The sequence below is a fragment of the Geotrypetes seraphini genome, chromosome 1 (assembly GCF_902459505.1).
Source record: "Geotrypetes seraphini chromosome 1, aGeoSer1.1, whole genome shotgun sequence".
In the NCBI taxonomy this organism is placed as follows: Eukaryota; Metazoa; Chordata; class Amphibia; order Gymnophiona; family Dermophiidae; genus Geotrypetes; species Geotrypetes seraphini.
Window position 1 is genome coordinate 513,405,474 of NC_047084.1, and position 24,195 is coordinate 513,429,668.

A 24,195-nucleotide genomic window follows, 5' to 3' on the forward strand; every position below is an offset into this window, starting at 1 on the left:
ACCTCAATACGGCCCGTGAGATATTTGAACGTCTCGATCATATCCCCCCTTTCTCTGCGTTCCTCAATTTATTCAGCCGTTCCTCATACGGAAGATCCTTGAGTCCCGAGACCATCCGGGTGGCCATTCGCTGAATCGACTCAAGTTTCAGCACATCTTTGCGGTAATGCGGCCTCCAGAATTGTACACAGTATTCCAGATGGGGTCTCACCATGGATCTATACAAAGGCATAATGACTTCGGGCTTATGCCTGACGAAACTCCTACGTATACAACCTATGATTTGTCTTGCCTTAGATGAAGCTTTCTCCACTTGCTTGGCAGTCTTCATGTCCTCACTGATGATCACCCCTAAGTCACATTCTGCTACAGTCCTCGCTAGGATCTCATCATTAAGGGTGTAAGTCCTGCATGGATTTTGGCTGCCAAGGTGCATGACTTTACATTTTTCGGTTCTGAAACTTAATTGCCAGGACCTGGACCAGCGCTCCAGTAGGAGTAGGTCGTGCACCATACTGTCAGGCATTGAGTTATCGACAGGCGCTGTTTTTTTGTCTGTTGTGAAACATAGAAGATGACGGCAGAAATGGGCAGACTTGATGGGCTGTAGCCCTTTTCTGCCGTCATCTTCTATGTTTCTATGTTTTTACTACATTGCATAGTTTTGCGTCATCAGCGAAAGCGTTATTTTACCTCGAAGTCCCTCGGCCAAGTCCCTTATGAAGATGTTGAAAAGGATCGGGCCCAAGACCGAGCCCTGCGGCACTCCACTGATCACTTCCGTTGTTTTGGAGGGGGTGCTGTTCATCACCACCCTCTGAAGCCTATCTCCAAGCCAGTCCCCAACCCATGCTGTCAATGTGTCTCCCAATCCTATAGAGCTCATCTTGCTCAACAACCTGCGGTGTGGTACGCTTTGCTGAAGTCCAAGTATACGATGTCCAGGGACTCCCCAACATCCAGCTTCCCCGTCACCCAGTCAAAGAAGCTGATTAGGTTGGATTGGCAGAACCTCCCCTTGGTAAATCCGTGTTGACGGGTATCTCGTAGATTCTCCTCCTTCAGGATCGTATCCAATTGGCGTTTGATTAGAGTCTCCATTAGCTTGCTCACTATTGATGTGAGACTCACCGGTCTGTAGTTTGCAGCCTCCGTCCTGTGGAGTGGAATGACGTTAGCCGCTTTCCAGTCCAACGGGACTCTACCTGTACTAAGGGAGAGATTGAAGAGTGCGGATAGCAGTTCCGCCAAGATGTCACTAAGCTCCCTGAGTACCCTGGGGTGTAGGTTGTCTGGCCCCATTGCTTTGTTAACCTTGAGATTAGACAGCTCACAGTGGACAGTGCTGGGCGTAAACTCGAAATTACGAAATGGGTCCACCGGGCTATCCCTTGTCTGCAGCTGAGGGCCGGATATAGAAACATAGAAACAGACGGCAGGTGCGCTAGCGTTTTTAGCGCACGATAAACCCACGATAAACCCACGCTATGCTTCTAGAAATAATGCCAGCTCAATGCTGGTGTTAAGGTCTAGCACGCTCGGCAATTCAGCGCGCACTATTCCGCATGTTAAAGCCCTAACGCACCTTTGTAAATGGAGCCCATAATGTCGATTCTTCTCTTAAATAACATGGGGTGGACTTCCTTAGAGAAGGGACGGTAACTGAGAATATACTAAGACGCGTAGTGTTTATATGTCTCAGTGATGGAATAACAAGGAAATATTGTGAAGTGGAGCAAAAGGACATGTGTGGAGAATACGGAATATGAAGATTATTGATAAATTCAGATATGGTACATGTTTTTGTCTTAAAGGTTAATAAAAGGACCTTGTATGTAATTCTATGTTCGATTGGTAGCCAATGTGCTTTTTTCAAAAGAGGAGAAACATGATCAAATTTTCTTGCCTGAAATATTATTTTAACTGAGGTGTTCTGCACAATTTGTAAGTGCCTGATTTCTTTCTGTGTTATATCCTTGTAGAGGGCATTACAGTGGTCAAGACAAGAAATGACAAGAGAATTAATTAGTATAGTTAAAGATGCTTGGTCCAAGACTTTAGAAAGTGAACAGCTCATATGCAGATGACAGAAGCACGTCTACACTATTGCACTCGTATTAGTGTGCATTCATGTAAGGTGTTATACGAGTAAGTGCTGGCAGGGCAGGATTAAGGCATAAGCAAACCAGGTATCTGCCTAGGTCCCAAATATTTAGGGGTTGACCCAAGATGATACCTGCCCTAGTAAATCGTTTCATAGTGTGAAGGTACTGGTGGGCATGCATTTGCTACAAAATTCTTTGGGGTGCTTACATTTCTCAAGTACAGATTTTGAAGGTTTTACATTTTAAAGAAAACATCATCCCTATTAGTCTAAATATGGGCAGGCCATTAAAAAGATATCACATGCAACTATGAATGGATGGAATTTGGGTCCCAGAGGTGTCCCAAATTCAATAATGAAAGCAGGAGAACAAGTTAAGGAGGTGGTTATGTGAATAAACAAGGAAGCATCATTCGGCTCTCTGCAAGTTTGAGTCAGATGTTTCCTAAACTCCGTCACTATTCTCATAAAACTGAGAGCAGAGTAGGAGATTGGGCATTGTTTGCTGGGAGTCCTGTAGTGTCCGAAGAAAACAGAATAGCCATTTCAGACGTGACACTACCAACAAATCTATGGAGCAAATATAGGAAAATTAAAAAAAAGAACTGGAGAGAAATTCAGCCTGAAGGGGTTGGAAGTGGGAACAGGATGGTGAAGGTTGAGTATTAGGATTGGGATGGCATAGGGATTAGTTAAGTTCCATATGCATCATTAAATAAGAAAGTTTTTAATTTTAATTATTAGTTAAATGACCAGGATGGAACCTAACTACACCATATTCCGGAAGAAACTGAAAACTCATCTATTTGACACTTAATCACCTGTATTCTCTCCTCCCCCACTTCACCCCTCTCCCTCCCCCCTCCTCCCCTCCTTTTCTCCTCCCCCTTTTCCTTCCTCGCCCCCCTCTTTAAGTCACCTTACCTAGGTATGAGCGACGCAGAAATAGAAGATTAGATTAGATCAGGACTAACTGGAACAGAGCTACAGGAGAGAGTGCTGGAGAGAGGAGCTGGGGAACAGAGATAGAGAATCTGTGGGGGGAGATGGGCTTAGGAACAAGAACATGTGTGTGGGATAGACTTTATTTCAGTTACACAAATCAATCTGAATATACTTGAGCAGCCAGACTGAGCACATAAGAGGGGGAACTCCTCAGGCAGCTGTGCCATTGTTGAAGGATGCCACCTTCCACCCCACATCGCTTTACACATCCAGACTGCCCAATGTTCAGCAATGATCATGGATGTTTTCTTTTTTTAGACAGAAGTCGTTTTTTCCTAGTAATCCTCCTATGAACACTGCATCCATTCTCTTTTTTCCTTATGATTGATGTGTGAACACTCACACATCTGCTCACATCAGCCACAGTGAAAGAGGATTGCAGATCTTTAGATTTCAATTTGGATTGCTCTGTAACTGGATGGATAGTTTTCCAGTTCATTGTTAGCATGATTTTGGCAGGATAACCTGCCCTGGGTAGAGACATTTTAGTCTTCAACTTTTTCCATTTGTAAATTGATGATGGATGGATGGATTGAACCCCAAATGTTTTCTAATGGTATTGCATTCCTATCCAGACAAATGCACATCAACTACTCTTTTGGGTAGGTCCCTTGAAATTTCTTTTATGGTTTGATGCATTCCTATAGTGCAGATTAAACTCAAAATGCATTGGGACATTTATACAGGGCAAGATGCCTAAACTTAGTTCTGTGATTTTACTCTACAGGATATTTACTTGTCCAATTATTTACATGCCTGATTCTAATTATCCAATTAACTGATTTAAGGGAATCAAAGTTCACTTTCACACACTGATTATGAATTAGCCTATTTGTTCCTAATTTTTATATTATTGTATTTCAGGAAACATGAAATTGTTAAATTTATATCCTTTCTGCTGCATAAGAAAATCTGCTTTCAGTTAAACAAGAGTGCCATGCTAAGAACTTGTACTTGGGGGGTCTGCAAACATTTTCTCAGCATTGTATATAGAAACAAAGAAAGATTGTGCTCTTTTCACATATTTCTACTGGAGACCTTTCTGTTTCAGTTTGGAATCACATAGTAACATAGTAGATGACGGCAGATAAAGACCCGAATGGTCCATCCAGTCTGCCCAACCTGATTCAATTTAAATTTTTTTTTTTTTTTTTTTTTTCTTCTTAGCTATTTCTGGGCAAGAATCCAAAGCTTTACCCGGTACTGTGCTTGGGTTCTCCAGCCCATCTACACCCTCCCAGCCATTGAAGCCCTCCCCTGCCCATCCTCCACCAAACGGCCATACACAGACACAGACCGTGCAAGCCTGCCCAGTAACTGGCCTAGTCCAATATTTAATATTATTTTCTGATTCTAAATCTTCTGTGTTCATCCCACGCTTCTTTGAACTCAGTCACAGTTTTACTCTCCACCACACTTCATTTAGGGCCTCTTTTATCAAACAAATTATCGCAGGTCAGTGTGGCTGTTGTACCAAAGCCATAGGGATTTAAAGAGCTTCGATGCATTTATGGCACGGCACTCACTAGCGTGGCTTCATAAAAGAGGCCCTTAGGTAGAATATATATTGTAATATAGCACCCAATATACAGCATACACATATTGGTGTCTAATATCTTCACGCAAATAGAAATATCTAAAAGTGGTCCAAAGTGCATTTAAATATAATCCACTTTGAATAGTGACTACCACTAATGTGTATGATATGATACGGTTAAATGGTTTTAAAAATGCACAGGTTTTCTTTCCATGAAAGCTGTGGCATCTTTTTTGATAGGTGCAAAGAAATGCTGTAAATACAAGGCCTTGGGAAATCCAGCACTACAGTTGAGCTCATGTTAGCTCTTCTCAGAAGTCCTCCTTGTAGAGCACACCTTCAGAACCAAGAAAATGTACTGCATAATCTGGGGAATTAGAACAAAAATCCAGACCGTAACTATAAAGCCAAATATAAGACTCCATTATCGAATCAATAAGAAATGCCAGAAGCAATTTGCACAGGGACACAGCTCTGAACATGCTATCCTGATTCCTGAGAACAAGATTGGGTAGGGAAACATTTTGCACCAAAATTAAATCTTAGGTACATAAATTATCTTTAAAAATAGATCTAGGAATACAACCTTGCAACAAGAATGTAGTGACTACGAGCATACTTTGAACTAGTTTTCCTAGTGGGAATAAACCCCAGAACAAGAAGTCTGAGTGCATGAACTCTGAACAGTGATAACAAAAAACAAAACACATTTGCCTTTTACAGCCAGAGAACCGAACTTTCAATAAATGAAAACAAATATCAATTACAAATTCAATTAGAGATGCACTGCAAACCATTTATAAATGTGTCCTTCACACCTGGTAAGCAGAACACCATTCAAGTTTTTCTTTTTTATACTCTTTTCAAAGAAACAAGAATAAAAATTGATCTAATGTGTACAAAATCACCTATAAACAATTTTAAAGCAGCACCAACTTCACTGGAATGGTCATTTACACTGTTCAGTATAGATATTTGGTTTTTTTTGATGGGGAGAAGGGCCATCATTTGTTAAGAAGAAAACCATGTTATACTCTTACCAATTCTTACCAATGTTAAGAATTTAAAAAACAAATAAACTCTACAGTTGTGCCTTATTCAACTGGTGCCCTTTCAAATCCGCACGATTTGGTATTGAAGATCATTTTGTAGGAAGCTTTTCCAGCTGCTCTTTGAACAAATCAAAACTGAATCTTGGAAGTACTCTAATCACATATTGTTTCTTATTTTGAAAACTAGACAAAAAAATACACAGGTAGATCATACTCCAAGGTATCATCAAGCAAGTTACAGACGTTTCAAGTAACATCATACAAAAACGTCACCTCAACATCAAAAACATAAGTCTTGCAAAATCAATGACAACTAGGAATTCTTTCAAAGATATTGTCAAGCTTGACGAAAAAAGAACATTATTTCTGTTATCAGAATATCTGCTGCTCTACTCTCTGTACCTTAGCCTTGAATTAGCATGACCTGCTTGTGTTCTTCCTTGCATTGTGCTTATTAGATAAAACCAGGAATAAAATTTGGCAATATATCTTCTCAGTGATTGTGAGCCCAGTGCACTCTCCATTTTTCTGAACATTACTGTGTTTTTTTTTTCTTTTAGTTAAAAATCAATGGCACAGTCCAGTGCCTTTACCATGTATTATCTTTAAAAATATAAATATATTTATACTTATGTTATATGTATATACACTTTCAATATTCACATTAAAGGATCAGAGCAATTTTGTTTTTGCTTAAAAAATCAATTGTTAAGAAAGTTGTCTGGCTGCATTCATAGCCAGGTTCAATGTCTCAGGAACACTATGAGTCCGCATTGGCACAGTCTTCTTGAATCTAAAGACGTTTGATGGATTCTGTACTACACCTCTGGGGGGTTTCATGTTTGCAGCATTCGAAAGATTGACGTGGCTTTGCTGGTCGGATCACTGTTTCCTCTCAACTGGTTGCTTCAGACACAGTTCACTCCCAGCAGAAACTATTGGCAAATTATTCTCCAGATGATGGTTGATGAGATGTCCTATGCTATCAAATATCCGATCTTTCGTTCGGACCTTCAAAGAAAACATGCAAAAGTAGAAATTATTAATGGATCCCTTTTACCACCTATTGAGGCAATAACGCGTATATTTCTTGCAACAGTTTTCTTGTTTTCCGCGGTAGAAATTTCCATGTGGAAAATGTGTTGCAGCCCATTCAATTTCTTTGGGCTGCATCGCATTTGCCACGCCAGAACTACCTGGGGATTTGTAAAAGGGGCCCATATTGTTTTTACATTTTTAAACAAAGATGTTGTATCCTCTATTTTTCCTCTTGAACATTTTAAACATCAACTCCCCTGATCACTCTAGGAGTTTATATTTTTTACTAGTGTTTAAGCCCGTTACATTAACGGGTGCTAGTAAAGCCTCCTTCCCTCACATGTCCCCTATTTTCAGCCCCAGCTCCAGCTCCAGCTCCAAAACCATTTTTACCCCCCCCCAGCCCCCTTCTCCCATCTTTTCCCTTTCAGCACCAGCCCCCTTTTCTCACCAGCAGCATTTCCCTCCCCACTCCACTTCCCTGTGCAGTAGCAGCAGAAGCATACCCTCCCCCTCCATTTTCCTGTGCAGCAGCAGCAGCATTTCCCTCCCCCAACCCACTTCCCTATCCGGAAGCACCTCTTCCGTACTCCCCCTACCCTTCTTCCCTGCTCCCCCTGTCCAGCAGCACCTCTTCCCTGCTCCCCCTGTTCCTCTTCCCTGCTCCCCCTGTCCAGCAGCACCTCTTCCGTACTCCCCCTGCCCCTCTTCCCTGCTCCCCCTGTCCTGCAGCACCTCTTCCCTGCTCCCCCTCACTGCCTTCCAGACTTTGTTCCAACCCCACCCTCCAAAGCCAGCTTGCCTGCCTGCCTCTCATCCCCCTGTGCAGTAGAACTGTCTTTCCCCCCCCCCCCCCCGCCAGCAGCACCTCTTCCCTGCTCCCCAGTCCCTTTTTCCTTCTCCCCCTATCCAGCAGCACCTCTTCCCTGCTCCCCTGGTCCCTCTTCCCTGCTCCCCCTCACTTCCTTCCATACTTTCTCCCTCCCACACTCTCCGAAGCCAACTTGCCTGCCAGCCATCCCCAAGTTCAGTAGAACCCTATCCCCCCTGCCACTAACACCGCTGTGCAGCCAACCCCACTGACCCTCCCATCGCGAGCTGACCGTCAAACCTACTTGCTCCAGCAGCAGCCACAACACACTAAAGAAGCTGCTTTGTGGCCTTCCCATGCTCTGATTTCCTCTGCCAGCATCTCTGTGAGGGAGGGAGGGAGGGAGTAGAAGCGCGCATGCGCACTCTTGCCGGCGGGGACCTACAGGTTCACGGAAAATGGAACATGCAGGTAAGAGTGTGCATGCGCGCTTAGGGTTTTATTATATTAGATATGTCTTTATAGTTCTTAATTTTTAACATTAAATATGCAGAAAGCTTCCCTGCTTTGTAAATTTCCTTAATACCCTCTCCCTCTTCCTTTGGGTTTCTCTCTGATTTAATGAGCCACATTCTCAGCAGTAACAACTAAACATCACTTCTTCATCTTCTTCTTATCCCTTTTCTCTGCCATGAACACTTGAGATTATCCCCCTCTTTTACTAAGGTGGGCTAATCGTAATCTTAGGTTGGACTTATGCTAGCATTCTACAATGAATTTGGTGCACAAATTTGTCATCTATAATAATAAAACCCTTAGCGCATACGCACTAGGATTGAAACTCCATGCCTCCACATGCGCAGTACAATAGAACTCTCCCCTACTTGAAGGAACCTGCGGCGGTTTCCCCAACGTCCTCCCTCGGCAACAGTGCGAGCCCAGAGCCAGTGGCGACCACCATGGCGGCGACTACCCCCTCCCGCCCTCTCTCTGTCTGCTGAGGAAACCCCGGGTGAGACCAAAAGGAAAACTAAAAACAACCACTGCCATGGAAGGGGAAAGGGGTGCTTTCAATTGCAGCAGGGAAGGGCAGGGCTTCTCGTGATGGATAGCGTCGGGAGCCATTAGGGAGCTAGAGGTTCAACTGCCTAGCCAATGAGGAGAAGGGCAAGGATGTGAGGACATAGGCTAGGCTTTCTCTCCTGTATGAGAGGGCGGAGCTTCTCAGTGATGGATAGCGCCAGGAGCCAATAGGGAGCTAGAGCTGTGACTGCCTAGCCAATGAGGAGAAAGGCACACTGTACACAGAGAAAATGTTAATTATCATTTATATTCAGGGGTTTTATCAGAGGTCAAGGCAGATGACTTTAAAATTTGCAATGTCACCTCAGTAACAACTATACAAAAATAGACAAATATGCCCCTTCCCCTTTTATTAAACCGCGATAGCGGTTTTTAACACAGGAAGCAGCGCTGAATGCCCTGCGTCGCTCTCGATGCTCATAGGCTCCCTACGCTAAAAACTGCTATTGCGGTTTAGTAAAAGGGGGGCCATAGTGCAAAATATAGACAGCAGATATAAATTCTCAAAACAGACACATTTTGATCACTAAATTGAAAAAAATCATTTTTCCTACCTTTTTGTTTGGTGATTTCATGAGTCTCTGGTTGCACTTCCTTCTTCTGTAAAGCCAATATTTCTTTCTTTCTGGCTTTTTTTCTGTCTCCCCGTGCCCCCCCCCCCCCTTTTTATTTCTGCCTTTCTTTCTCTCTCCCCTTGCCCCATCCCCCCAGCCATCGTGCCAATTTCTCCACTTCCCCGATTCTTTCCCTACCCCCACCCCCACCCCCATGCCACCAAAGCGATTTCTCCCTGCTGCTTCCCCGAGCCAGGCCTGGCGCGAACAAGCACCAGGCCCACAAGACTTCACTTCCGATGTCAATTCTAACATCAGGGAGGAAATTCCAGGCCAGCCAGGCAGCAATTGGCTGGCCCAGAACTTCCTCTCCAATATCAGAATTGACGTCAGAGGTGAAGTTTTGTAAGTCCGGCGCTTGTACGCACCAGGCCTGGCTTGGGGAAGCAGCAGGGAGAAAAAGATCGCAAAGGCAACGTGATCTACTTGCATTGCCTTTGCAATCTACTGATCGATCACGATCGACCATTTGGGCACCCCTGGGTTAGGCTTTCTCTGCTGCAAACAGGATTTTTTAGACGTTTACACTGTTGTGTTTGATTCCAGATTCCAAGGTCCAAGCCACACTTCAGAGGCAAAAGAAGAAAATAGGAGAAGGGAACTAGGGGCTGAAAAAAAGGGTAGGTGGGAGAAGGGGGCTGGAGCTGGGGTCGGTATTGTAAAAAGGGAACTTGTTAGAGAAAGGAGCTGAGAGCTGACAATGGGGATGCGTAAGAGAAGGGGGCTGGGGCAGAAAAGGGGATATGTGTGAGAAGGAGGCTGCAAAAGGGACATGTGAGAAAAGGGGGCTGGGGCTGGAGGCTGAAAGGAAAAAGATGGGCAAAGGAGGCTGGGGGGGGCTAAAAAGGGGTTTGGAGCTGGGGCTTTAAAGAGGGGTTCTTGGGAAAAGAGACCTGATGTAGGAGGCTGTTAAAAAAAGACAGTTTGGAGAAGAGCTTGGGACTGCAAAATGTGAGTTGTGAGAGAAGGGGGTCTGGATTTGAGGGCTGAAAAGGAAGACAGGTGTGATAAGGAGACTGGGGCTAGAACTGAGGGCTGGAAGAGCAGGGGGATAGGGTTAGGGGCTATAAAAAGGGAATGTGTGAGAGAAGGGAGCTGGGGGTGAGAAAAGGAGGAGGTGGGAGAAGGGGACTACAAAAGGGGACATGTGAGAGAAAAGGACTGGGAATGAAGCTGAGGGCTAAAAGGGGCATGTGAGAGAAAGGGGCTATAGGTAGGAGCTGGAAGAATAAGTGAAGATGCAGAAGCAAAGGTTGATGGGGAAAGGGGGAATGGAGAGGGAGTTCTATGGAGGTGAAGGACAGAGAAAGGGGACAGATTTTTAAGTTGTTGAAAAAAGGTGGAAATAGGGAAGGTAAAAGGGGAAATGGAAGCCTGAATATGGGGGTAAGACATAAGAAGAATAGCCATACTGGATCAGACTAATCTAACGGGATTAAACACTAGTTACAGAATATTAGCTCAACTCTCGGATTTTTACTACTACTACTTATTTCTACAGCACTGCTAGACATACACAGCGCTGTACAAGAACATGTAAGAGACAATCCCTTCTCAATAGAGCTTACAATCTAATTAAAACAGACAAAATTTTTTGATGCCTAACTTTTAGTACCCTTTATAGAATTGTTCCCATGGGGGCCTCATACTCTTAAAACGCTACACTCTCAAATTTAGAATGCCCAATTTGTACATTACATTCAGCCAAACAGCTTAAGTTTTCACATTGAAAAATCATTTTAATTTAGGAGCTTAAAAGCTATGGGTAAGGTGACCATACGTCCCGTTTTGAACGGGAATGTCCCTTTTTTAAATCCCCTGTCCCGTTGTCCCCAAGCACAGCTTCGGGACGCCGAAATGTCCCATTTTCAGGGATAATGTCCCGAAGCTGTCCTTGGGGACAACTGGACAGGCGATCACTTCCCCTCCCTCTAGCCCGAAGCCTGTCCCCCCCCCCCCCGGACCAGTCCCTGCTGCTGTTGCCTACCGCCGTTTCAACACTCCCCCCCTCCCCCCCGGTTTTGAAGGTGACGTTCGATCGGCACGATTAGCTGCCCTGTTCTCACTCCCTCTAACGCCGGCCCTGAAGCTCCAGACTTCCCCACACCTGCAAACACCCCCCCCCCCCCCCCGCATTGCCATTATTTTAAATGTTATGGCAGCTATGGCACTGTATCCATCAGAGGAGACTTCTAACCTCGACCTGCCCTGGAACTCTTCCTGCAGCAGCCGACCGCCTAGGTGGGAATAGGAAGTCACTGTTGCTGGAAGAGTTCCGGAACAGGCCGACGGCAGAAGTCTCCTATGATGGATATAGCACCGCAGCTGCCATAACATTTAAAATAATAGCGACCCGGGGGGAGCAGGTGTGGAAAAGTCCAGAGCTGCAGGGCCGATGTTAGAGGGAGTAAGAGCTGATGGTGGCGTAGGGTCCCGCTGGAGGGAGGGAGGAAGGAAGAAGAGGAACCGAAGCATCAGCAATTTGGGGGGAGCAGGTGTTGGGAAGTCCAGAGCTGCAGGGGAGAGTGTTGCTGTACCCAACTGGAGGGAGAAGGAAGATGAGGGAGGGAATGAAAGAAGATGCCAGGGCTTGGAGGTAAGAAGAGATACCAGGGCATGGAGGGAAGGAGGAAGGTATGCCAGACAAAGGGGAAAGGAAGGAGGAGATGTCAGAGCATGGAGGGGGAGGGAAAGATAGAAGAAAAGAAAGGAGAGAGATGCCAGGGAATCAGGGAAGGGATGATGCCAGACTATGGGGTGGGAAGGAAAGAAAGGAGAAGAGAGAGATTGCAGAGCATAGGGGACAGGGTGGTGACAGAGAGAGAGAAAAATGGAGAGGTGGTAGAGCTGAAATCAATCATGTACAAAGGAGAGAAGGGGCACAGGATGGATAGTTTATGGAAGGAGCATAGAAAGAGGAAAGATGCCATATGGAAGAGAGAGAGAGAGGGCGGACACTGGATGGAAAGGGCAGAGAGGGCAGTGAATGGAAGGGGTGAGACAGAGGGTGAACAGTAGATGGAAGGGGTAGAGAGAGGGAGACAGACACTGAATGGAAGTGTGGGGAAGAGGAGGGACAGCCGCTGAATGGAAGTGTGAGGGAGAGGGGGAGCAGACGCAGGAAGGAAGTGGGGAGGAGAAAGAAAAAAGGGCACATGCTAGATTGAGGGAAGAGGATAGAGTTAGATACTGGAAGGGGTGAGGGAAAGAGGTGGCAAGCTATAGGTAGACACAGTGAAAGAGGGAAATTGAGGACTGAATAGTAAAAAGGAATTTAGACAGAGGCAGAAAATAAATTGAGAAGGAAGACCAGGGAAGAACAAGAGGAAGGTAGTGGAGAGAGAGATGCCAGAGCAGGGGGAAGGGGAGGAGACAGATACCAGACCTGGGAGGAGGAAAAGAGGACGGAGACAGATACTAGATCTGAGGGGAAAAAAGGAGGAGAGAGATATGCTAAAATCCTATGGGAGGGAGGAAGGAAAGAAGGAGAGAAAGAGGCAGAGAAGGGGGGGGGTTGTAAGCAGATTAGAAAGACTACAGAGAGAAAGGCCTGGACGAAAGGGGAAAGATAGGAGGCAGATGTAGGACTATGGGAGGTTCAGACAGAGAGGGAGAGAGAGGGAAACCTGGAACAAAGGTACAAAGGAAAACTGGCACTGGATCTGGGGAAGGTAATAGAGGGAAAACACAGAGAGACCTGGACCCAAAGGGGATGGAGCTGGATTGTGAAAGAAATTTTGGATGCAAAAGAAAAAAAAATTTTGGATGCACAGTCAGAAGGAAGTGCAACCAAGAGACTCATGAAATCACCAGAAAACAAAGGTAGGAAAAATGATTTTATTTTCAATTTAGTGATCAAAATGTATCTGTTTTGAGAATTTATATCTGCTGTCTATATTTTGCACTATATTTGTCTATTTTTCTATAGTTACTGAGGTGACATTGCATATTTTAAAGTAATCTGCCTTGACTACGTTGGAAGTATATGGGTTTGGTGGGTTTTTTATTTCGGCTGTGCGTGCTCTTTATGGGCAAGCAAAAAAGCTAAGCTGTCGTTGGTGTGCTTGCAGGGAGGGTGGGGGAGGAGGAGTTGGGGTTGCCTGACATGCAACGCTATAATTATGCTTGCTTATTACGGCATTTAGGGGATTGGATGTTGGGGTCTACTAAATTTACCCCAGTGCGGATGGAGCAGGCTTATTATGCGCCGGCTCACCTATTTTCGTTGTTGCATTTAACGCGTGGTCAGTTACCGGTACATTTGCGTTACAGTTTGTTGTTGAAATCTTTGCAGGAGGCTTGGAGCTGGCTGGTGAGTCACCTGGATGGTGATCCGGTGGTCACTGACCAGATCCCGCTGTGGGGCCATGCTCCTTTTCCTCCGGGGAATGAAAATGTGGCTTTTGTTAATTGGGAACGGGAGGGGGTTTGGAAGTTGGAACATGTGATGACCCCGGAGGGTGATTTGGTAGGGTATGATATGCTGCGGGGTCGGGTGGGGGATAAATGGGGTAATAGATTTGCTTACTGTCAGTTGAAGCATTTTTGGGCGTCTTTGGATCACGCTCATTTATGTACCCATATGGGCACTAGATTGCGTGATTTTTTTTCCATATGGAATTTGGGGAGGAACTTTCGGTTTCATTGATTGCCAAACACTTGGCGCGGGTGGAACCGTGTAAAGAGTTAGTTCATTATAGGAGGGGTTGGGAGACTGATTTACAGGTGTCTTTACGGGATTGGGATATTTTGGCTCATCTTAAGGGAGTTCCCTCCTTGACACGCAGTGCGGTTTTGCGGGAGTGCTATTATAGGGTGCTCTATCATGCGTATTTAACGCCTCAACAATATTTTTACTGTGGAGGGGCTCTCACTATGATGTGCTCTAAATGTGGGGTGGATGAAGGGACTTTTGGTCATATGTTTTGGGGGTGTAGCATGGTTCAGTTGTATTGGCGGGAGGTCCTGCATTTTATGCGGGTGGTGCTTCATCTTGCCTTGGAAGGCACCCCGGAGCAGTTGGTTTTGGATCTCCCTGGGGCCTTGGGGTCGTTGGGAGGCGCGAGTCGACTTTTGTGTCGGAAGCTCTGTCTAGTGGCGGGGAAAGGTATTTTGAAATGCTGGACTTCTGATGCTCCTCCTGGGTTTTGGCTTTGGAGAGCGGATGTGCATCAACTGGCATATTGGGAAGCCAGAGATGCGAAAGGGTCTCGGAAAAGGGGGCAGCTATTTCTGAAAGTTTGGGATCCGTATATTCGGCAATTGCACCCTAAGGGTCACAGTCTTCTTTTCAATGATTTAAGAGAGGTGTGAGGTGGGAAGGGCTGATTGGGGGGGAGAGGTAGAGCGGTTTTGGGGGCATGGTGGGATAGTGTGTGTTGTGGTGGGGGAAGGGGTTTACCTAGTTTTAAGGGGTGTCCTGTAGGTTGGGAGTTGTTTATGGATGTATGAAGAATAGGAGGTTGGGGGGGTTGAGATGGTAGGGCGTTGTTGGGGAAGGGGGGGTTGGCTCTGGGGCCTGTATTTCCGGTGCATGGGAATTCTAAGAGTCCAGATTTCCTGTTTCTTGGGTTTTGTAGGTCATGTGGATCCAGGGCTCCCCTTTACTGATTGTTGTTGTGGGGAGATGGGTTGGGGGGATTTGGGGACAATGTTAGTGTTGTTCCTTTCTTCTGTATTTGTTTGTGCTTAGTGATTTTTAATAAAATTGTTTCAACACTAAAGTAATCTGCCTTGACATTTTTGAAAAAACCCTAAAACTCATAAATGATAATTAACATTTTCTCTGAGTACAATGTGCTTTGTGTTTTTTGTATATATTTTATGTTTACCATTATGAATTAATAAGATATTGTGTGTACATGAAAATGAATGGAAGAAATTGGGGGCAGGGCTAGGGTGGGGCTGGGGGTGGGGCTAGGGTGGGATTGGGGCGGGACTGAATATTAACAGATGTCATGTTTTGATGAAAAAATAAATGGTCAAATTAGCTATGGGGCTCATAATAAAAAAAAAGCCACGTCCAAAAAGGGGCCTAAATCGGTATTTGGACGATCAAAAAGCCAGATCGTTCAAGTACCAATAATCAAAGCTAGTTTTAGACGTATCTAAAACCAGCTTAGGCCTTTCCCCTGCCTCTAAACGCCTAGAGCGAAAAGAGGCATTTTTAGAGGAGGGGAAAAGGCGGGAGGTGGGCCAATCTAGACTTAGTCGCACAGCAAGTATAATCAAAACCTTGAACAGGTTACCTAGTCGGAAATTATACGTTTTGACTTAGACCAAGTAAAAACAGGTATAAGTTCTGAAAACGGACCGCTGAGCTGAGTGCGGCTGCCGCGATCAGCTCAGCGGCCCCGGCAACCTGCCCACCCCCACCGCAACGATCGCAGCAGGAGAGATTGGGCATCTCTTCTGTCACGGCAGTTCGCGGGGTCGATCGTGGCAGTTTGGGGGGGGGGGGTCGATCGCAGTAATGGAGATGAGCCATCTCTCCTGCCGCGATCATTGCGGGGAGGTGGTGGATTCTGTAACCGGTGTCTGTCAAAAACAACACCAGTTACAGAAACCAGCATTTAGGCAAAGGACTGGCTCCTCCTTCGCCTAAAAGCTCTTGTTTTGGGCGTTTGGGACTTAGGCTTTTTTTGATTGATTATGTGTGGTAAGTTTAGATGTAGTGGTGGTCTAGCTGAACGTACAGGCAGGCCATTCTCAAAAAAAAAAAAAAAAACTAATTTTGGATGTTTTTTTTTATTGAGAATGGACATTTTCCATGCTGCTACTTTCAGCATTTAGGGCCTTAGGCCAAAAGGGGAATTAGATGTTTGTTTTGATTATGCCCCTCCATGCTTATAAATTTAGGCCTGCCATTCATTTGCTTATATTTAAGAGCTTAATTTACAGCCAAGAGAAAATAAGCTTCTTTCTTCCTCACCCTAAATATGCCCCTGTTGACACCCATTTATTATGCTCCTAAAGTTAGGAGCTTAGGGCCCGACATTCAAAGAATGTATGATTTTGAGAGTGATGCTCCTAACTGGACCTCTTTGAAAATTTACTAGAGGCGTGTCTAAATTAATACTCAAAATTTCACTAACTTCTAAATTTAAGAACATAAAATCAGCAAGGCATGGCAGTTTAAGCTGCATGGGTTGGAAAACAGTGAGGCTAGTGCAGCAAAAGCAGAGAGTAAGTGAGTGAGGCATTGAATATCAGGCCCTTGGTCTTTTGGCACCCTCTTGTGGCATACTAAACTACCAACTCTCCAATTTGCTGATGACTCCAGACTACAAATTGTTCAGAAAAGAAATAAAAACCATCCTATTCAAGAAATCCTTGAAGACAAACTAACACCGCAAGACTCATCCCAATTCTCTGAAGCAACTCGCTCTACTCATTGATTCCTCTGGAAATGGCCAGATAACTTCTTTTGTAATCCGCCTTGAACCGCAAGGTATTGGCGGAATAGAAATCACTAATGTAATGTAATACTCAGATTTTGTAGATTTGGGAGGGGCAGATTTTTCAAATTAAGGGGCGCCACAAGTACAAGGGGGCACTCGGAGAAATTGAAAGGGGACAGGTTTAGAACAAACGCTAGGAAGTTCTTTTTCACTCAGAGGGTGGTGGATGCATGGAACGCGCTTCCAGAGGCTGTTGTAGACAAGAAAACATTAAATGGTTTCAAAGAAGGTTTGGATAGATTCCTAGAAGAAAAAGGGATTGGGGGGTATAGATAGGTATAGACCATTGCTCAGGCAATGGGCCTGATGGGCCGCCGCGGGTGCGGACCGCTGAGCAGGATGGACCTATGGTCTGCCTCAGCGGAGGCAACTTCTTATGTTCTTATGTTCTTGTCACAGCTTTTGCTGTGAAAAACAAAACTGAAATGTTTAAAATATGGCAAGCATACATTTAGCACAGGGTTTCTCAATCTAGTTCTTGGGACACACCTGGCTAGTCAGGTTTTCAGGATACCCACAATGAATATGCATGGAATAGATTTGCATACAATGGAGGCAGCGCATGCAAATTTATCTCATGCAATTTCATTACAGATATCTTGAAACTCTGACTGACTGGGTGTGTCCCATGGACCGGGTTGAGAACCACTAATTTAGCACTACATCTAACCAGGAAAAAATAATATGAATGGCAGCAAAGATTCTTTTATATGACACTAATCCAAGGGCTTAATTATCAGGCCATGATGCACTAACAAAGGGAACCTCTGGTTCTGCAAGGGTGATTAGAATATGATCAAGCCCCTCTATGTTCTGGAACCCACTACCCTTATTTTCTGGTTTGGGAGTTTAATTTCCCCTTCAATACTATGGAATAAAACAACAGAAGTCTGGTAAAACAGAATTCAAGAGGACAAAGAACAGTAGTACCACAGATAAACAGGAACCTTGAAAGATATGTGTGGCAGAGAGGATGGAGCTACATCCTCAGCACCCTGGGGTTGTGGGTTCAAACCCCGCACTGCTCCTTGTGACCCTGGGCCAGTCACTCAGTCCTCCATAGCCCCAGGTACATTAGATAGATTGTGAGCCCACCAGGACAGATAGGGAAAATACTTGAGTACCTGATTGTAAAACCATTTAGATAACCTTGATAGGCAGTATATAAACACCTAATAAACTTGAAAATTTATGACCTCAGGCTGAATCAGATACAAAGATACAGTAAATCCCAGTGTCTAACACAAGGTCATTTCAGCATAAGAATAAAACAGCAGAATGAAAACACTCTCATTGTATCTCTCACACAGACTGACTCATGCTATGACCCTGTGTTCAAAAAGATAAACAGGATGGAATGGCTATAAAAATGATCAGTGGCCTTCAACATAAATCTTATAGGGATGTCGGTGCCAGGCAAAATGGTACAGACTATTATAAAGAACAAAATTACAGAGCATATACATAAGCGTGGATTAATGAGACCAAGCTAACAAGGATTTAGGCAAGAGAAATCTTGTCTCACCAATCTATTACATTTCTTTGAAGGGGTGAAGAAACATGTGGATAAAGGTGAGACAGTTGATATTGTGTATCTGGATTTCCAAAAGGCATTTGAAAGACTCCTGAAATAAACATAGAAACATAGATAAAGACCAAATGGCCCATCTAGTCTGCCCATCCACAGTAGCCATTATCTCTTTCTCTCTCCAAAAGATCCCACGTGCCTATTCTACGCCTTCTTGAATTTAGACACAGTTTCTGTCTCCACCACCTCTTCCGGGAAACAGTTCCACAAATCTACTACCCTTTCTGTAAAAAAGTATTTCCTTAGATTACTTCTGAGCCTATCACCTCTTAACTTCATCCTATGCCCTCTCATTGCAGAGTTTCCTTTCAAATGAAAGAGACTCGACTCATGCGCATTTACATTACGTAGGTATTTAAACGTCTATATCAGTGGTTCCCAAACCTGTTCTGGGGGGACCCCCAGCCAGTCAGGTTTTCAAGATATCCCTAATGAATATGCATGAGAGAGATTTGCATACCTGTCACTTCCATTATATGCAAATCTCTCTCATGCATATTCATTAGGGATATCTTGAAAACCTGACTGGCTGGGGGTCCCCCAGGACAGGTTTGGGAACCACTAGTCTATATCATTTCGCCCATCGCCCACCTTTCCTCCAAAGTATACATATTGAGATCTTTACATCTGACCCCATATGCCTTATGACGAAGACCACACACCATTTTAGTAGCCTTCCTCTGGACCGACTCCATCCTTTTTATATCTTTTTGAAGGTGCAGCATCCAGAATTGTACACAATATTCTAAATGAGGTCTCACCAAAGTCTTATACAGGGACATCAATACCTCCTATTTCCTACTGATCATGCCTCTCCCTATGCAACCTAGCATCCTTCTAGCTTTCGCCGCCACCTTTTCATCCTGTTTGGTCACCATAAGATCATCACATACAATCACCCAAGTCCCGCTCTTCTGTCGTACACATAAGTTCTTCAGCCCTAAACTGTACCGTTCCCTTGGGTTTTTGCAGCCTAAATGCATGACCTTGCATTTCTTAGCATTAAATTTTAGCTGCCAAATTTCAGACCATTCTTCAAGCTGCATATGACTTTCAGCGCTATAGAAATGATAAATAGTAGTAGTAGTAGGAGTAGTAAATTATATATGTTTTCAGATGTGTGTAAAAAAAAACAAGAAAGGAGAAACAATTCCTGTCAGTGTGGCCGGATGTAGCCTCCTTAGTGGGAACAGTGGCATAGGAAGGCGGGGGATGAGGGGGTGGTGAGCGATTGACACATGCTTGGAGCCCTAACAGCAGTGACAGGGAAAGCCTCCTGTCACTGCTATTAGAGCTTTCTGGGTTTTATTTAATGGCACATTGTTAAACATGCACAACTTGTCCCATAAAAAAAGGCCCCACCCTCATGCTGGCACCCTCAAGCCATCATCCATCCCCCCTCCCCCCCGAACGAGGGATGCCCACTCCATCCTGTCATCCCGACTGACCCAACCCCGCCCCAAGGCAAAATGGCAGGAGAGATACACACTCCCTCCTGCCAGGAAATACCTACCCCCTCCCCCCCCCTAAAAAAGGCAGGAGGGATGCCCACTCCCTCCTGTCAATGGAGGATCCATCTTCCTCAAGGCCCCCCTCCCCCATACCTTTTGTTGGGGAGCAGGAGGGGTGCTCAGTCCCTCCTGCTTCCTCCGATGCGCCGTCCAGAATGCCGGACCTTAGGCCACTCCCCGTTGCATCAAGTGATACATGGGGAGGGGCCTAAGGCCTTGATTCGCTAAGATGCCTCAAGCCCTTACCTTAGGAGGCGTCTTAGGCATCTGAGCCAATCAGAACCTTCCTTAGGCTTCTTCCTGTATTCTGGATACAAAGAGGAGGAGTCTAAGGCCCTGATTGGCTTGACTGCACCGATCAGGGCCTTAGGCTTCTCCCCCTTGTATCCGGGATACAGGAAGGAGCCTAAGGAAGGGATGGGCCTGGGGCATCTGAGCCAATCAGGACCTTAGGTCCAGCATTCTGGATGGTGCATTGGAGGAAGCAGGAAGGTTCTGAGCACATCTCCTGCTCCCCAACAAAAGGTACGGGGGAGGGGGGCCTCAAGGGGTAGGGTTCCTCTGGACTGGGCATCCTTCCTTCCTTTTTTCGGGGGAGGGGAGGGGGAGGTATTTCCTGGCAGGAAAGAGTGGGCATCTCTCCTGACGTTTTGCCATGGGGCAGAGCAAGGTGGAGTGGGGGGATGGGGTTCAATCAGGATGGCGTGAGGTAGTGGATATCCCTCCTGCCATATGCTTTAGGTTCAGGTGGGGTGCCACAATTGTCAGGGGGGAGCGCCGCAACTTTCGGAGGTTCTTGGGGGTGGGCCTGCAGCAGCGGTGGGGGATTTTTTTTTCTTTTTTGTTTTATGGGACAGATATTTTGCGTATGTAATACACACAAAATATCTATGCCACTGAAAAAAAAAAAGGCACACCAGGCGGTAACACAGTTACCGACAGGTCTATAGCAATCAGGTTTTACGATCGGTAAAACCCGATTCTAAATAGCCAAGCAATGTTAATGTATCAATTGGTTAGTTTGCATGGGGTTTTACTAATTTACATGGGTTGGATCAGATCAAAAAATGGGCGATCGAGGGGAAAATCACACGGTGGGCAGTTTAGTGCATCGGAGAATCCGATCCGATTGATCGCTAAACTGGTCAAACCGGTTTAGCAACGATCGGGACACAATCGGTAAGTTTTGTGCATCCCCCAGTTTGTGGGCCAATCTCATTTTATTGATGCTTTCTGGCAGCTGCCTTTTTTTCTTGAGTCATGCAAGGGCAGTGGCCAGATGATATCATTAAACCCAGATTTTTTTTTTTTTTTAAGGTTACAGTGAAAAACCCAGTTTCCCATTCAGTAGTAGTTTTAGTGCTACAACCAAAGATTAGAAGCCTTCATTCTGAACTATTTGGAGAGCAAGAACAAAATAAAGGCCATGGTTATAGGACTTTGGTGTAAACTAGTTTCTATAATTTTGTATGAAAGACAAGTGTTTAATTAAGCCCATTACATTAACGGGTACTTGAGTAGATGTGTCTGTCTGTCTTTTTTTCTCTCTCTCTCTCTCCTTTTCCACACTCTTTCTGTCTTTCTTTCTGTCTCTCTCTCTCCTTGGCCGCTTTCCAAACTCAAGCCCAACAATTGTCCCTTTCTATTCCCTCCCTCCTTCCTTCTTATGTTCATAGTGCTCCCAGTGCCTCCTTTCCATGTCCTTAGTGCTCCAGTGCCTCCTTCCTATGTCCTCAGTGCCCCTTCCCATGTCTTTAGTGCCCCAATGCCTCCTTTCTATGTCCTTAGTGACCCTTCCCATGTCCTTAGTGCCCCCAGTGCTCCTTCCTATGTCCCCCCTCACTGCCTACCCCTTCCCTTTCTGCCACGCTAAAGCCTGCCTGCCTGCCTCCCTTCAGCACCGAAGCCTGTCCCCCCCCCCATACCAGCCCCTGCTGCTGCTACCTACCATCTGGCCTACCGCTGCTTCAAACAACCCCCCTCCCCCGGTCCACCGCCATTGCCGCCCGCCGCACACAAACCGCATATAAAAGCATATAAAACCGCACACAAAGGAAAAGGGTCTGCCGCACACAAACCGCCGCAGGCTCCAGCTGAACGCGTCAAACACTGCCACTGAGCTACACATCACGGAGGCAGGGATCACGCCGTTGTAAGTGTGCATGCGCGCTTAGGGTTTTATTATAGAGCAGTGGTTCCCAAACCTGTCCTGGGGGACCCCCAGCCAGTCAGGTTTTCAAGATATCCCTAATGAATATGCATGAGAGAGATTTGCATACCTGTCACTTCCATTATATGCAAATCTCTCTCATGCATATTCATTAGGGATATCTTGAAAACCTGACTGGCTGGGGGTCCACCAGGACAGGTTTGGGAACCGCTGTTATAGAGGATTATCCATCAGCACTCAACACTTACTGTTCCTTCTGGATCAACTAGAAGAAGATGCTTAGCCTGACCATTATGAATGCCAGTTAGCACATAAGACCCAGGATTAGTGGTGCTTTTCCGAACCAGAAAATCTCCATCCTTCTTTAACAGATGTTCAGCTTCTTTCCTGCTCATTTCACCCTGAAACCAAGGTTCTGCTTTCAACTCCTCATTCATGGTCAAGTCCGCTGCTCTGGACAAAAGGGGGCTGCCACAATCAATTGATACTGCTTTATTCAACATAGGTGGCATCGGCTGGTTCTTCAGAGCATCTTCAAATGGTCCTAGTAAAATACAACAGGAAAGAGGCACAAAATTCATTTGTTATAACATTAGGCAAAATGTTAGATGAAATGCCTTCAAAATGGAAAACAAATTTTGTTGGGTTCTATTTCCATGAAACTAGTAAAGTGGTTGTTGCATTATTTCATTTAGAGTTTTTTTTTTTCTAAGGTATGCTAGTGGATTTAGCATGCACTAATGATTATCATGTGCTAAATACTAAGAAGCCTATTTAATACCTATGGGCTTCTTAGCATTGAGGCCTAGATTCTATAAAGGACATCTAACTTTAGGCGTGGTTTAGACGTCCAGCTGAGCACAATTCTATAATGCATAGACACACTATAGAGAATCGCGCTCAGCGAGTCTAGACACATCTACATAGTTAGATGTCCCTTACAGAATCATCTTTTAGGCGTCACATAGACATCTACACAACGTCTATAACGTTATCATATCTCATTATGATGTCATTAGAATGGCGATTTTATGCTGTTTTTCATTAAAATTACATGCAGTGAAATGCTGGCACCACTGTTATTTATTTTATTAACAGGGGGGGGATTCTGTAACTGGTGTTGTTTTTGACAGAAACTGATTACAGAATCCAGCTTTTAGATGAAGGATTGGCTCCTCCTTCGCCTAAAAGCTCTTGTTTTGGGCGTTTGGGAGTTAGGCTTTTTTTAGGTTGATGATATGGTGTTAGTGTAGACGTAGTGGTGGTCTGGGCGTTTAAACAGCTGAACGTAGAGGCAGGCCATTATCAAAAAAAACCTCCTTTTGGATGTTTTTTTTATAATGAGCATTTTCCCTGCTTCTACTTTCAACGTTTAAGACCTTAGGCCAAAAGGGGACTTAGACATTTTTTTTTTTTATTATGCCCCTCTAAACCTCCTATTTTGGGGGGTAAAGAGGACTCCAGGTTGATTTTAAGTTCAAAAGATCTTTAATAATGCTTAACTCAAGCAAAGCATATAAAAAAATAAAAAATTGTAGATTGCATACTAAACCTCATTTCCAACAGGTTAAGAACATTAAAAGAAATACACTACTCACACAATGGCTGCAGTTCAAAGCAAGTGGATGTGACTGATGCACAATCTTGACATCATTGTGACATCATTAATATGAACCTAGATGGCAGAATGCCACAAAAAAAATAGGAATATGTGTTGGTGTGTTTGACTATACTTGGGATTTGAACCCATGCACTTTGGAAAGCAGAGACAGTGCTTTTAACCAGTGAGCCACAGGCACTTTCTATTAGAAGGATGTTCTTTGCAAGGTGATATGATAAGTTAGGAGATCCTAGCCATCTCAGAGCAAAAATAAGTTTCCCTCTGGACCCTGGAAAAGGCAGAGTGCAAATGTAAATGGCAAAGTTCACAATCCATACTCTCTTATGAGAGCAAAAAGAAACTGTTAAGGTATTGGGGGAAGCTGTGCGGATCTGAACCCATGACTTTTGGACCATGGAAGCAGTACCTTTAACCACAGCGGTATAAGTGCTTCGCTTTAGATAATGCTTCCTATCATTTTTTACTGGTATTATGCCATCTAGGTGCATTTTGAAGATGTCACAATGATATCAACACGGTGCATCAGACATGTTCACTTGCTCTGAACTACAAGCCATTCTCTGTGAGTAGTGTATTTCTTTTAATGTTCTTATCCTGTTGG

The 24,195-nt window shown here is 44.7% G+C and overlaps 1 protein-coding gene across 1 annotated transcript in view; it reads right to left on the reverse strand.

Annotated features, from left to right (window-relative positions):
• Window positions 1-6,000: 6,000 nt before the first annotated feature.
• SHC3 (SHC adaptor protein 3) overlaps window positions 6,001-24,195 on the reverse strand; it is a 181,574-nt gene continuing 163,379 nt past the window's right edge. The window contains exons 11-12 of the mRNA XM_033928749.1: window positions 22,222-22,517; window positions 6,001-6,709 (exon numbers count right to left, since the gene is read on the reverse strand). Coding sequence (XP_033784640.1) covers window positions 6,581-6,709; window positions 22,222-22,517 — 425 coding nt within the window. The 3' untranslated portion in view covers window positions 6,001-6,580. The remainder of the gene's footprint in view (window positions 6,710-22,221; window positions 22,518-24,195) is intronic.